This window comes from Telmatherina bonti (assembly GCF_933228915.1).
Source record: "Telmatherina bonti genome assembly, chromosome: 2".
NCBI lineage: Eukaryota > Metazoa > Chordata > Actinopteri > Atheriniformes > Telmatherinidae > Telmatherina > Telmatherina bonti.
In genome coordinates this window covers 2,528,208-2,543,329 of record NC_136620.1, presented here as the reverse complement: position 1 = coordinate 2,543,329, position 15,122 = coordinate 2,528,208, and the positions used below count along the sequence as shown (strand labels likewise).

General features: G+C 49.0%; 1 protein-coding gene across 2 annotated transcripts in view; it reads left to right on the top strand.

Moving 5' to 3' along the window:
• lsm14aa (LSM14A mRNA processing body assembly factor a) overlaps positions 1-14,946 on the top strand; it is a 29,281-nt gene extending 14,335 nt beyond the window's left edge. The window contains exons 4-9 of one of the 2 annotated variants that reach the window (XM_079254084.1): positions 1,570-1,764; positions 11,689-11,868; positions 11,939-12,104; positions 13,569-13,607; positions 13,873-14,110; positions 14,386-14,946. In XM_079254084.1, the coding sequence (XP_079110210.1) occupies positions 1,570-1,764; positions 11,689-11,868; positions 11,939-12,104; positions 13,569-13,607; positions 13,873-14,110; positions 14,386-14,409 (842 nt within the window). In that variant the 3' untranslated portion in view covers positions 14,410-14,946. The remainder of the gene's footprint in view (positions 1-1,569; positions 1,765-11,688; positions 11,869-11,938; positions 12,105-13,568; positions 13,608-13,872; positions 14,111-14,385) is intronic. The other variant, XM_079254085.1, reaches the window with a different exon arrangement.
• The last annotated feature ends 176 nt before the right edge of the window (positions 14,947-15,122 follow it).

The window sequence follows — 15,122 nt, the reverse complement described above, 5'->3', positions numbered from 1 at the left end:
ATGTGGACGTATATAACCGGGTTTAGGTGTTGAAACGTCTCCATGTGGACGTATATAACCGGGTTTAGGTGTTGAAAAGTGTCCATGTGGACGTATATAACCGGGTTTAGGTGTTGAAACGTCTCCATGTGGACGTATATAACCGGGTTTAGGTGTTGAAACGTCTCCGTGTGGACGTATATAACCGGGTTTAGGTGTTGAACGTCTCCGTGTGGACGTATATATAACCAGGTTTAGGTGTTGAAACGTCTCCATGTGGACGTATATAACCGGGTTTAGGTGTTGAAACGTCTCCGTGTGGACGTATATAACCGGGTTTAGGTGTTGAACGTCTCCGTGTGGACGTATATATAACCAGGTTTAGGTGTTGAAAAGTGTCCGTGTGGACATACATGTAACCAGGTTTAGGTGTTGAAAAGTGTCCGTGTGGACATATATAACCAGGTTTAGGTGTTGAAAAGTGTCCGTGTGGACATATATAACCAGGTTTAGGTGTTGAAACGTCTCCGTGTGGACGTATATAACCGGGTTTAGGTGTTGAAACGTCTCCATGTGGACGTATATAACCGTGTTTAGGTGTTGAAACGTCTCCGTGTGGACGTATGTAATCGGGTTTAGGTGTTAAAAAGTGTCCGTGTGGACGTATATAACCAGGTTTAGGTGTTGAAACGTCTCCGTGTGGACGTATATAACCGGGTTTAGGTGTTGAATCGTCTCCATGTGGACGTATATAACCGTGTTTAGGTGTTGAAACGTCTCCGTGTGGACGTATGTAATCGGGTTTAGGTGTTAAAAAGTGTCCGTGTGGACGTATATAACCAGGTTTAGGTGTTGAAACGTCTCCGTGTGGACGTATATAACCGGGTTTAGGTGTTGAATCGTCTCCATGTGGACGTATATAACCGTGTTTAGGTGTTGAAACGTCTCCGTGTGGACGTATGTAATCGGGTTTAGGTGTTAAAAAGTGTCCGTGTGGACGTATATAACCAGGTTTAGGTGTTGAAAAGTGTCCGTGTGGACATATATAACCAGGTTTAGGTGTTGAAACGTCTCCATGTGGACGTATATAACCGGGTTTAGGTGTTGAAACGTCTCCGTGTGGACGTATATAACCGGGTTTAGCTGTTGAAACGTCTCCATGTGGACGTATATAACCGGGTTTAGGTGTTGAAACGTCTCCATGTGGACGTATATAACCGGGTGTAGCTGTTGAATCGTCTTCCATGTCGTCGCCTCTCTCTGGCGTGGATGTGAGTAAATGTGTGTAAATTTGGAGGTGAAGTTAATGATTGGAAGAAAAAACATAAGGTATGGTAGGGTGGCGCTGCAGTCCGGAGCCAGTGCTGCTGGTGGTTTTTAAACCTGCCATGTTGAGGACGGCTGGGCTTCCTGCACTGGGATCAGCAAAGCGTTGTTGTGTAATTGGTTTCTGTCCAGCATGGACACCAAATTTAGGCGCGACAAGTCCAAACAGACAGACTGGCGGAACCAGTCTAGTTCGGCTGAAAACTGCTCTTCTTTTGTTTGGGTGGACTAGATGACGTGAGTCGTTGTTCTGGTTCTCCTCAGGCCGCAACAGTCCCAGTCTGGACCCAGCGAGGAAGAGTCCCACCCAGGATCAGGTGACGACCACGACAACCGCGCCCACTGCTCCCGCACTTGGATTGGACCGCAGGAGCCCCACCCACAGTCGCACAGCACCAGCCGGCCCAGGCCAGAGTGGCCAGGTGGTTCCACATCCAGATGGAGCTGATCTGAGGAGAGGTGAGATGGGGGGCGGGCAACTTAATTGATACAGAATATTTATGACAAAAAGATGAAAAATAAAAACACAATCAGTGACATCAAGAGAAAGTAAGGGGTGGGGTTCCTGTTTCGAGGGTGTGGGCTGGCCCCTCCACTGGCTACGGTTACATGATGTTTTTTAATTCAGAATTAAATAATTCCGAATTAACGTATTCTCCTACGAGTTTAGATAGGAAGGGGGCTCACCATCTGCGGGAGGAGCCGTAGGGGTCGGATGCAGTATGAGTTGGGTGGCAGCAAGGGACGAGGATCCTGGCGTTCCGATCCCTGGCTGCAGAAGCTGGCTCTAGGGACGTGGAACGTCACCTCTCTGGTGGGGAAGAAGCCTGAGCTTGTGCGCGAGTTTGAGCGGTTCCGAATAGATATAGTTGGACTCACCTCGACGCATGGCTTGGGCTCTGGAACCAGAACCCTCGAGAGAGACTGGACCTTCTTCCACTCTGGAGTTGCTCATGGTGGGAGGCACCGAGCAGGTGTGGGCATTCTCATCAGCCCCCAGCTTGGTGCCTGCACGTTGGGGTTTACCCCAGTGGATGAAAGGGTAGTTTCCCTCCACCTCCGGGTGGGGGGACGGGTCCTGACTGTTGTCTGTGCTTATGCACCGAACAGCAGTTCAGAGTACCCACCCTTTCTGGAGTCCTTGGAGGGAGTGCTGGAGGGTGCTCCTTCTGGAGACTCCATTGTTCTGCTGGGGGACTTCAATGCTCACGTGGGCAATGACAGTGAGACCTGGAGGGGAGTGATTGGGAGGCATGGTCCCCCCCCCCCTGAACCCAAATGGTGTTTTGTTATTGGACTTCTGTGCTCGTCATGGATTGTCCATAACGAACACCATGTTCCAACATAAGAGTGTCCATATGTACACCTGGCATCAGGATTCCCTGGGCCGCAGTTCGATGATGGATTTTGTAGTCGTATCATCGGACCTGCGGCCACATGCCTTGGACACTCGGGTGAAGAGGGGGGCGGAGCTGTCAACTGATCACCACCTGGTGGTGAGTTGGCTCAGGTGGTGGGGGAGGAAGCCGGTCAGATCTGGCAGGCCCAAACGTGTTGTGAGGGTCTGCTGGGAACGTCTGGCTGAGTCCCCCGTCAGAGTGAGCTTCAACTCCCACCTTCAGCAGAGCTTCAACCATGTCCCGAGTGAGGCGGGGGACATTGAGTCCGAATGGGCTGTGTTCCGTGCCTCTATTGCTGAGGCGGCCGGCCGGAGCTGTGGCTGTAAGGTCATTGGTGCCTGTCGTGGCGGTAATCCCAGGACTCGTTGGTGGACACCAGCAGTGAGGGATGCTGTCAAGCTGAAGAAGGAGTCCTATCGGGCCTTCTTGGCCTGTGGGACTCCGGAGGCAGCTGATGGGTACCTATGGACTAAGCGGCTTCGGCTGTCGCCGAGTCAAAAACTCGGGCATGGGAGGAGTTTGGCGAGGCCATGGAAAAGACTTCTGGACGGCTTTGAGGAGATTCTGGTCCACCATCCGGCGGCTCAGGAGGGGGAAGCAGTGCTCCGTCAACACTGTGTACAGTGGAGATGGGGAGCTGCTGACCTCAACTCGGGACGTTGTGGGTCGGTGGAGGGAATACTTCGAAGACCTCCTCAATCCTACCAACACGTCTTCCGATGAGGAAGCAGAGCTGGAGGACTCAGGGGTGGACTCTCCTATCTCTGGGGCTGAAGTCGCTGAGGTGGTTAAAAAGCTCCTTGGCGGCAAGGCCCCGGGGGTGGATGAGATCCACCCGGTGTTCCTTAAGGCTCTGGATGCTGTGGGGTTGTCCTGGCTGACACGCCTCTGCAGCATCGCGTGGACATCGGGGGCAGTGCCTCTGGACCGGCAGACTGAGGTGGTGTTCCCCCTTTTAAAGAAGGGGGACCAGAGGGTGTGTTCCAATTACAGGGGAATCACACTCCTCAGCCTCCCTGGTAAGGTCTATTCAGGGGTCCTGGAGAGGAGGGTCCGCCGGATAGTCGAATCTCGGATTGAGGAGGAGCAGTGTGGTTTTCGTCCTGGTCGCGGAACAGTGGACCAACTCTATACACTCTTTGGGGTCCTGGAGGGGGCATGGGAGTTTATCCAACAAGTCTCCATGTGCTTTGTGGACCTGGAGAAGGAGTTTGACCGTGTCCCCCGGGGTCTCCTGTGGGGGGTACTCCAGGAGTATGGGGTACCAGACCCCCTTGTACGAGCTGTCCGGTCCCTGTACGACAGGTGTCAGAGCTTGGTCCACATTGCCGGTAGTAAGTCGGATCCGTTTCCAGTGAAGGTTGGACTCCGCCAAGGCTGCCCTTTATCACCGATTCTGTTCATAACTTAAATGGACAAAAGTTTGTAGGTTCAGCCGAGTTGTTGGGGGTCTCTGCTTTTTACAGATGACGTGGTCCTGTTGGCTTCATCTGGTCGTGATCTCCAGCTCTCGCTTGAGCGATTCGCGGCCGAGTGTGAAGCGGCTGGGATGAGAATCAGCACCTCCAAATCTGAGACCATGGTCCTCAGCCGGAATAGGGTGGATTTCCCTCTCCGGTTCGGGAGTCAGGTCCTGCCTCAAGTGGAGGAGTTTAAATATCTCGGGGTCTTGTTCACGAGTGAGGGAAGGATGGAGCGCGAGATGGACAGACGGATCGGTGCGGCGTCTGCAGTAATGCGGACTCTGCGCCGGTCTGTCGTGGTGAAGAAGGAGCTGAGCCAGAAGGCGAAGCTCTCGATTTACCAGTCGATCTACGTTCCTACCCTCACCTATGGTCATGAGCTGTGGGTCGTGACCGAAAGAACGAGATCTCGTGTACAGGCGGCTGAAATAAGTTTCCTCCGCAGGGTGGCCGGGCTCTCCCTTAGAGATAGGGTGAGGAGCTCGGTCATCCGGGAGGAGATCAGAGTAGAGCCGCTGCTCCTCCGCATGGAGAGGAACCAGTTGAGGTGGCTCGGGCATCTGGTCAGGATGCCTCCTGGACCTCCCTGGTGAGGTGTTCCAGGCACGTCCCTCTGGGAGGAGACCCCGGGGAAGACCCAGGACATGCTGGAGGGATTATATCTCTCAGCTGGCCTGGGAACGCCTCGGGATCCCCCCCGCAGAGTTGGCAAATGTGGCTGGGGAGAGGGAAGTCTGGGCTTCCCTGCTTAGGCTGCTGCCCCCGCGACCCGACCCCGGATAAGTGGCAGAAGATGGATGGATGGATGATTCCTACGAGTTTACGTTACATTTATAAATAAATTAAATTAAATGCTTGTTCCGGAGGCTGATGGCTGCTGGCAGGAATGATTTTCTGTATCTTTCAGTCTTACATCGGACCTGAAGAAGCCTCTCACTGAACACACTTTGTTGTTTCATCACTGTGTTGTGGAGAGGGTGTGAAGAATCCTCCATCATCTTCATCAGCTTGTGCAGCATTCTTCTTTGGACAATCAGCTCCAGCGGCTCCAGAGTTACTCCAAGCACAGAAGCAGCTTTCTGGATCAGTTTGTTGATTCTCTTCAAGTCTCTGGTTCTGATGCTACTACCCCAGCAGATGCTGCAAAGCTGACTGCACTCTCCACAACAGACTTATAGAAGATATGCAACATCTTGGTGCAGACGTTAAACCATCTCAGCTTCCTTAAGAAGTACAGTCTGCTCTGACCTTTCTTGTAGATGTAGTCAGTGTTGCATTTCCAGTCCAGTTTGTTGTCCAGCTGAACTCCAAGATACTTGTATTCCTCCACCACCTCCACCTCCTCTCCCAGGATGGAAACAGTGCTTTGTTTATTCTTCTTCCTCCTGAAGTCAACAATCATCTCTTTTGTTTTGCTGCTATTTAATATGAGATGATTGTCACCGCACCATTTAACAAACTGACTGACCAGTTCTCTGTACTCTGCTTCTTGTCCATCCCTGATACACCCCACAACTGCAGAGTCATCAGAGTATTTCTGCAGATGACAGGACTCAGAGTTGTACTGGAAGTCTGAGGTGTACAGAGTGAAGAGGAATGGCCAGAGTACAGTTCCTTGTGGTGCACCAGTGCTGCTGACCTCCATCTCAGACACACAACCTTTCAGTCTCACAAACTGGGGTCTGTTTGTGAGGTAGTCATAGATCCAGGTGGTTGTGGAGGTATCCACCTGGAATTTATGGAGCTTCTCACATAACAAAGCAGGCTGAATGGTATTAAAAGCACTGAGAAATGAAAGAACATGACCCTCAGAGTGCTGCCTGAATGGTCCAGATGAGAGTGTGCTCTCTGGAGCAGGTATATGATGGCATCTTCAACCCCAAGTCCATTACGATATGCAAACTGGAATGGGTCCTGAAAGGTGTTTACTTGCTTGTTGAGGTGAGCCAGTAAGAGTCTCTCCAGGACTTTCATGATGTGAGATGTCAGGGCAACTGGTCTGTAGTCACTTGGTTCAGCTGGTTGTGTTTTTTTAGGCACTGGAACAAGGCAGGAGGTTTTCCACAGCACTGGGACTCTATTTTGTCTCAGACTGGTGTTGAAAAGGTGCTGGAGAATCGGACATAGTTGTTTTGAGCAGGTCTTGAGAACTCTGGGACTGACACCATCTGGACCTGCAGCCTTGTTCTGGTTCAGTTTTTCAAGTTGCTTCTTAACCTGATTGCAGGAGACAAACAAGGTGGAGGTCTCAGGATGTCCTGATGTGGAGGGAGATGAAGCTGTGTTCTGGTCCATGACTGAGCTGCAGGGTGACAGATTGGAGGCGTGACAGGAAAGCAGTGGGCTTATGGAGGGTGTGTGGTCTGTTGGGCTGGAGGTAGGGGGTGAACTGAACCTGTTGAAGAATATGTTCAGCTCATTAGCTCTGTCCAGACCTCCATCAGGCTGGTCCCCCTTTAACTTGAAGCCGGTGATCTTCTTCATTCCAGACCACACATCCCTCAGGTTATTCTGCTGGAGCTGACTTTCTAACTTCTTCCTGTAGTCCTCCTTGCACTTCTTAGTTTGTGTTTTAAGTTGTTTTTGTGTTGCCCTCAATAACTCCCTGTCTCCATCCCTGAAGGCTTTCTTTTTGATGTTCAGCAGCTTTTTCAGGTCACTGGTGATCCAGGGTTTGTTATTGGGGAAGCACCTCACTGTTCTTGCAATTCCACCACCCTTTAGCTTTCCGCTGTGTTGTCTACTGCGGTCTGCACGGACTGTTTTAAAGCCCGCTACAGACACAGTACAGTGAAGGGATGTGTTCATTCAGCCATGTCTCGGTGAAGCACATAATACTGCACTCTCTGTATTCTTTCTGAGACCTTGTTAGCATCTCGAGCTCGTCCGTTTTGTTAACTAGCAATCTCACATTACCCATCACAACAATTGGACAAAATTGTTTAAATCTCCATTGCTTTTTTGTCTGCCTCCCTCCCGCTCTGCATCCTCTTCTTTCTTTTCACCTCCATCGGAATTGTCTTTAGCATTACAGTTCAAATTGTCTTTAGCATTACAGTTCAAGTTGTCTTGAGCATTACAGTTCAAGTAGCATTACAGTTAAACTTGTCTTGAGCATTACAGTTCAAGTAGCATTACAGTTAAACTTGTCTTTAGCATTACAGTTAAACTTGTCTTTAGAATTACAGTTCAGTTGTCTTTATCATTGCAGTTAGAACAGTCTTTACCATAACAGTTCAGGTTGTCTTTAGCATAACCGTTCAAGTTGTCTTTAGCATTACAGTTTAAGCTGTCTTTAGCATTACAGTTTAAGTGGTCTTTAGCATCACATTTCAGGTTGTCTTTAGCATCACAGTTCAGGTTGTCTTTAGCATAACAGTTCAGGTTGTCTTTAGCATAACAGTTCAGGTTGTCTTTAGCATTACAGTTTAAGTGGTCTTTAGCATCACATTTCAGGTTGTCTTTAGCATCACAGTTCAGGTTGTCTTTAGCATAACAGTTCAGGTTGTCTTTAGCATAACAGTTCAGGTTGTCTTTAGCATAACAGTTCATGTTGTCTTTAGCATAACAGTTCAGGTTGTCTTTAGCATAACAGTTCAAGTTGTCTTTACCATCACAGTTCAGGTTGTCTTTACCATCACAGTTCAGGTTGTCTTTAGCATTACATTTCAGGTTGTCTTTAGCATAACAGTTTAAGCTGTCTTTAGCATCACAGTTCAGGTTGTCTTTAGCATAACAGTTCAGGTTGTCTTTAGCATAACAGTTCAGGTTGTCTTTAGCATAACAGTTCATGTTGTCTTTAGCATAACAGTTCAGGTTGTCTTTAGCATAACAGTTCAAGTTGTCTTTACCATCACAGTTCAGGTTGTCTTTAGCATTATAGCTCAGCTCTCTTCAGCATTACAGTTTAAGCTCTCTTCAGCATTACAGTTTAAGCTGTCTTCAGCATTACAGTTTAAGCTGTCTTCAGCATTACAGTTTAAGCTGTCTTCAGCATTACAGTTTAAGCTGTCTTCAGCATTACAGTTTAAGCGGTCTTTACCTTTACAGTTCAGGCTGTCTTTAGCATTACAGTTTAAGCTGTCTTTAGCATTACATTTCAGGTTGTCTTTAGCATCACAGTTCAGGTTGTCTTTAGCATCACATTTCAGGTTGTCTTTAGCATCCCAGTTCAGGTTGTCTTTAGCATCACAGTTCAGGTTGTCTTTAGCATCACAGTTCAGGTTGTCTTTAGCATCCCAGTTCAGGTTGTCTTTAGCATCACAGTTCAGGTTGTCTTTAGCATCCCAGTTCAGGTTGTCTTTAGCATCACAGTTCAGGTTGTCTTTAGCATCACAGTTCAGGTTGTCTTTAGCATCACAGTTCAGGTTGTCTTTAGCATCACAGTTCAGGTTGTCTTTAGCATCACAGTTCAGGTTGTCTTTAGCATCACAGTTCAGGTTGTCTTTAGCATCCCAGCTCAGGTTGTCTTTAGCATCACAGTTCAGGTTGTCTTTAGCATTACATTTCAGGTTGTCTTTAGCATCACAGTTCAGGTTGTCTTTAGCATCCCAGCTCAGGTTGTCTTTAGCATCCCAGCTCAGGTTGTCTTTAGCATAACCGTTCAAGTTGTCTTTTGCTTTACATTTCAAGTCCTCTTTAGCATTACAGTTTAAGCTGTCTTTAGCATCACAGTTCAGGTTGTCTTTAGCATAACAGTTCAGGTTGTCTTTAGCATAACAGTTCAGGTTGTCTTTAGCATAACAGTTCATGTTGTCTTTAGCATAACAGTTCAGGTTGTCTTTAGCATAACAGTTCAGGTTGTCTTTAGCATAACAGTTCATGTTGTCTTTAGCATAACAGTTCAGGTTGTCTTTAGCATAACAGTTCAAGTTGTCTTTACCATCACAGTTCAGGTTGTCTTTAGCATTATAGCTCAGCTCTCTTCAGCATTACAGTTTAAGCTCTCTTCAGCATTACAGTTTAAGCTGTCTTCAGCATTACAGTTTAAGCTGTCTTCAGCATTACAGTTTAAGCTGTCTTCAGCATTACAGTTTAAGCTGTCTTCAGCATTACAGTTTAAGCGGTCTTTACCTTTACAGTTCAGGCTGTCTTTAGCATTACAGTTTAAGCTGTCTTTAGCATTACATTTCAGGTTGTCTTTAGCATCACAGTTCAGGTTGTCTTTAGCATCACATTTCAGGTTGTCTTTAGCATCCCAGTTCAGGTTGTCTTTAGCATCACAGTTCAGGTTGTCTTTAGCATCACAGTTCAGGTTGTCTTTAGCATCCCAGTTCAGGTTGTCTTTAGCATCCCAGTTCAGGTTGTCTTTAGCATCCCAGTTCAGGTTGTCTTTAGCATCCCAGTTCAGGTTGTCTTTAGCATCACAGTTCAGGTTGTCTTTAGCATCACAGTTCAGGTTGTCTTTAGCATCACAGTTCAGGTTGTCTTTAGCATCACAGTTCAGGTTGTCTTTAGCATCCCAGTTCAGGTTGTTTTTAGCATCACAGTTCAGGTTGTCTTTAGCATCCCAGCTCAGGTTGTCTTTAGCATCACAGTTCAGGTTGTCTTTAGCATTACATTTCAGGTTGTCTTTAGCATCACAGTTCAGGTTGTCTTTAGCATCCCAGCTCAGGTTGTCTTTAGCATCCCAGCTCAGGTTGTCTTTAGCATAACCGTTCAAGTTGTCTTTTGCTTTACATTTCAAGTCCTCTTTAGCATTACAGTTCAGATTGTCTATAACATTACAGTTCAAGCGGTCTTTAGCATTACAGTTCAAGTTCTTTAGCATTACATTTCAGGTTGTCTTTAGCATTACAGTTTAAGTGGTCTTTAGCATTACAGTTCAGGTTGTCTTTAGCATAACAGTTCAGGTTGTCTTTAGCATAACAGTTCATGTTGTCTTTAGCATAACAGTTCAGGTTGTCTTTAGCATAACAGTTCAGGTTGTCTTTAGCATAACAGTTCATGTTGTCTTTAGCATAACAGTTCAGGTTGTCTTTAGCATAACAGTTCAAGTTGTCTTTACCATCACAGTTCAGGTTGTCTTTAGCATTATAGCTCAGCTCTCTTCAGCATTACAGTTTAAGCTCTCTTCAGCATTACAGTTTAAGCTGTCTTCAGCATTACAGTTTAAGCTGTCTTCAGCATTACAGTTTAAGCTGTCTTCAGCATTACAGTTTAAGCTGTCTTCAGCATTACAGTTTAAGCTGTCTTCAGCATTACAGTTTAAGCTGTCTTCAGCATTACAGTTTAAGCTGTCTTCAGCATTACAGTTTAAGCGGTCTTTACCTTTACAGTTCAGGCTGTCTTTAGCATTACAGTTTAAGCTGTCTTTAGCATTACATTTCAGGTTGTCTTTAGCATCACAGTTCAGGTTGTCTTTAGCATCACATTTCAGGTTGTCTTTAGCATCCCAGTTCAGGTTGTCTTTAGCATCACAGTTCAGGTTGTCTTTAGCATCACAGTTCAGGTTGTCTTTAGCATCCCAGTTCAGGTTGTCTTTAGCATCACAGTTCAGGTTGTCTTTAGCATCCCAGTTCAGGTTGTCTTTAGCATCACAGTTCAGGTTGTCTTTAGCATCACAGTTCAGGTTGTCTTTAGCATCACAGTTCAGGTTGTCTTTAGCATCACAGTTCAGGTTGTCTTTAGCATCCCAGTTCAGGTTGTCTTTAGCATCACAGTTCAGGTTGTCTTTAGCATCCCAGCTCAGGTTGTCTTTAGCATCACAGTTCAGGTTGTCTTTAGCATTACATTTCAGGTTGTCTTTAGCATCACAGTTCAGGTTGTCTTTAGCATCCCAGCTCAGGTTGTCTTTAGCATAACCGTTCAAGTTGTCTTTTGCTTTACATTTCAAGTCCTCTTTAGCATTACAGTTCAGATTGTCTATAACATTACAGTTCAAGCGGTCTTTAGCATTACAGTTCAAGTTCTTTAGCATTACATTTCAGGTTGTCTTTAGCATTACAGTTTAAGTGGTCTTTAGCATTACAGTTTAAGTGGTCTTTAGCATAACAGTTCAGGTTGTCTTTAGCATCACATTTCAGGTTGTCTTTAGCATCACAGTTCAGGTTGTCTTTCGCATCACAGTTCAGGTTGTCTTTCGCATCACAGTTCAGGTTGTCTTTAGCATCACAGTTCATGTTGTCTTTAGCATAACAGTTCAGGTTGTCTTTAGCATCACAGTTCAGGTTGTCTTTAGCATAACAGTTCAGGTTGTCTTTAGCATCACAGGTCATGTTGCCTTTAGCATTACAGTTCAAGCTAGTGATTTGTTCCAACTGGGGACCAGTTCCGACTGGGGACCGGTTTGAAAGCCGGCGTGGCCGAGAGGGAGGCAACACGAGGGAGAGATTGCAGTAAACGTGGCCCAGGTCACCGTCGCCAGTCCTGATCATCCTGCATGCTTTCAGTCAGACAATGGAGCTCAGGATCATCCTCCTCTCCTCGCATCTGAACATCTTTGTAAACAGCTTCTCCATGATCGTCACGTCACGACTTCCTGTTCACTCCCTCAGATAACGCTGCTCTTTTTTCCGCAGCCACGGGCACACCAGCCAGCCGGCGTGGCCGAGGGGGGGGCCACCGTGGTAGGGGGCGCTTTAATGTACGCCGAGACGGACCCATGAAGTTCGAGAAGGACTTTGACTTTGAGAGCGCCAATGCGCAGTTCAACAAGGAGGAGATTGACCGGGAGTTCCAGAGCAAGCTGAAGCTGAGAGGTAGGTGGGCCGTCGGTTTGAAGGGTCATTGGATGCGGCCTTGATGATCACATTACTCTGTGTCTTGCAGACGAGAAGGTGGAAAAGGCCTTGAATGGAGAGGACAAAGGCAACTCTAGCGTAGAAACTCAGAACAGTGAAGGCACCGCAGACGATGAGTGCGACCCCCTGGGACCAAACTGCTACTACGACAAGTCCAAGTCCTTCTTCGACAACATCTCCTGCGACGACTCCAGGTAAGAAGACTGGTTACTTCACGTTGGTATGGCAACAGCTGATGCGCTGTTAGCAGTGAGTCATCTCCCTAAAATGTCCTGGTACACCCGTGGTATGATGTCCTGGTACACCCGTGGTATGATGTCCTGGTACACCCATGGTATAATGTCCTGGTACACCCATGGTATGATGTCCTGGTGCCCCCGTGGTATAATGTCCTGGTGCCCCCGTGGTATGATGTCCTGGTACACCCATGGTATAATGTCCTGGTACACCCGTAGTATGATGTCCTGGTACACCCGTGGTATAATGTCCTGGTACACCCGTGGTATAATGTCCTGGTACACCCGTAGTATAATGTCCTGGTACACCCGTGGTATAATGTCCTGGTACACCCGTGGTATAATGTCCTGGTACACCCGTAGTATGATGTCCTGGTACACCCGTGGTATGATGTCCTGGTACACCCGTGGTATGATGTCCTGGTACACCCGTGGTATAATGTCCTGGTACACCCGTGGTATGATGTCCTGGTACACCCGTGGTATAATGTCCTGGTACACCCGTGGTATAATGTCCTGGTACACCCATGGTATAATGTCCTGGTACACCCGTGGTATAATGTCCTGGTACACCCGTGGTATAATGTCCTGGTACACCCGTGGTATGATGTCCTGGTACACCCGTGGTATAATGTCCTGGTACACCCGTGGTATAATGTCCTGGTACACCCGTGGTATAATGTCCTGGTACACCCGTAGTATAATGTCCTGGTACACCCGTGGTATAATGTCCTGGTACACCCGTAGTATAATGTCCTGGTACACCCGTGGTATAATGTCCTGGTACACCCGTGGTATAATGTCCTGGTACACCCGTGGTATAATGTCCTGGTACACCCGTGGTATGATGTCCTGGTACACCCGTGGTATAATGTCCTGGTACACCCGTGGTATAATGTCCTGGTACACCCGTGGTATAATGTCCTGGTACACCCGTAGTATGATGTCCTGGTACACCCGTGGTATGATGTCCTGGTACACCCGTGGTATAATGTCCTGGTGCCCCCGTGGTATGATGTCCTGGTACACCCGTGGTATAATGTCCTGGTACACCCGTGGTATAATGTCCTGGTACACCCGTGGTATAATGTCCTGGTGCCCCTGTGGTATGATGTCCTGGTACACCCATGGTATAATGTCCTGGTACACCCGTGGTATGATGTCCTGGTACACCCGTGGTATAATGTCCTGGTACACCCGTGGTATAATGTCCTGGTACACCCGTGGTATAATGTCCTGGTACACCCGTGGTATAATGTCCTGGTACACCCGTGGTATAATGTCCTGGTACACCCGTGGTATAATGTCCTGGTACACCCGTGGTATAATGTCCTGGTACACCCGTGGTATAATGTCCTGGTACACCCGTGGTATGATGTCCTGGTGCCCCCGTGGTATGATGTCCTGGTTTCTCTCTTCCAGGAAAGCCAATGAGAAGTCTGGAGGTTCAGGTTTCCCACGGTGAGTTTTTTCTGACGTTTGTCTTGCTGTCTGCCTGCACAAGACTTTTATCAGTTCCTGGCTCTCACCGGGAGAATCCGCTTCCTGGCTCTCACCGGGAGAATCCGCTTCCTGGTTCTCCCTGGACCAGCAGGGCCAGGTTCCAGGTTCTCCCTGGACCAGCAGGGCCCGGTTCCGGGTTCTGGATAAAGCAGATTAAAAGGGATTGAGGGGATGTCATACAGCAGGAGGGAAACTTGACACTTCTTTTTCTCCTCTTCCTCAGAGAGCGGAGGCAGACCTGGGCTGAGGAGAGGAGGATGAACGCCGAGACGTTCGGCATCCCTTTGCGTCAGAGCCGAGGCCGTGGAGGTTTCCGCAACCGCGGGGGGATGGGTTTCCGGGGGGGACGGGGGCGCTCAGCCAGCCGTGGATCCTTCGGGCCCCCGCAGGGAGGAGGCGGCTTCAGGACAGGATACAGAGGAAACCAGGCTGGGCGGGAGTTTGCTGACCTGCCTTACAGGGTAATGCTCTTTGTTCATCTGCACAACCAGACATGTAGATCCCGCCGTGCCCCGGGCTGAAGGCGCCGTGCCCCGGGCTGAAGGCGCCGTGCCCCGGGCTGAAGGCGCCGTGCCCCGGGCTGAAGGCGCCGTGCCCGGGCTGAAGGCGCCGTGCCCGGGCTGAAGGCGCCGTGCCCGGGCTGAAGGCGCCGTGCCCCGGGCTGAAGGCGCCGTGCCCCGGGCTGTGATTGGTGTGATGGGACCAGTCTAACCCTGTTGTCTGTGTTTACCTGCAGGAGGACAACAAGGCGTCGGCGTAGTCTCTCCACCTGGACAAACTCCTGCTTTGTGACTAAATGATGAAGCTTCCAGTTGTCTGCCTGTCACCAGCTGTTCTCCTGGGAGGAAGCTGCACTTCCTGTGTCCACATGATGATGATGATGATGGTGCAGTTGGTCTGAGAATTCCAGGAGATGGACGGACCTCTTCCTCCCGACTCCGACCGGACCTCTTCCTCCCGACTCCGACCGGACCTCTTCCTCCCGACTCCGACCGGACCTCTTCCTCCCGACTCCGACCGGACCTCTTCCTCCCGACTCCGACCGGACCTCTTCCTCCCGACTCCGACCGGACCTCTTCCTCCCGACTCCGACCGGACCTCTTCCTCCCGACTCCGACCGGACCTCTTTCTCCCGACTCCGACCGGACCTCTTCCTCCCGACTCCGACCGGACCTCTTCCTCCCGACTCCGACCGGACCTCTTCCTCCCGACTCCGACCCTCTTTCTCCCGACTCCGACCGGACCTCTTCCTCCCGACTCCGACCCTCTTTCTCCCGACTCCGACCGGACCTCTTCCTCCCGACGGCGGTTTCCGGCGCCGATTCTGTGTTCTGGTTATTTGTCCACATAGAAAGGTCAAAGGTCACATTTTAAGTAGTTTTTGATGCAGTTCTGGAAGACCCGCGGAGCCGAGGTGGAGGAGACGAAGGTCGGTATCGGCTCGGGACGCGTTGGCAGCGCTTTCTGTTGGCG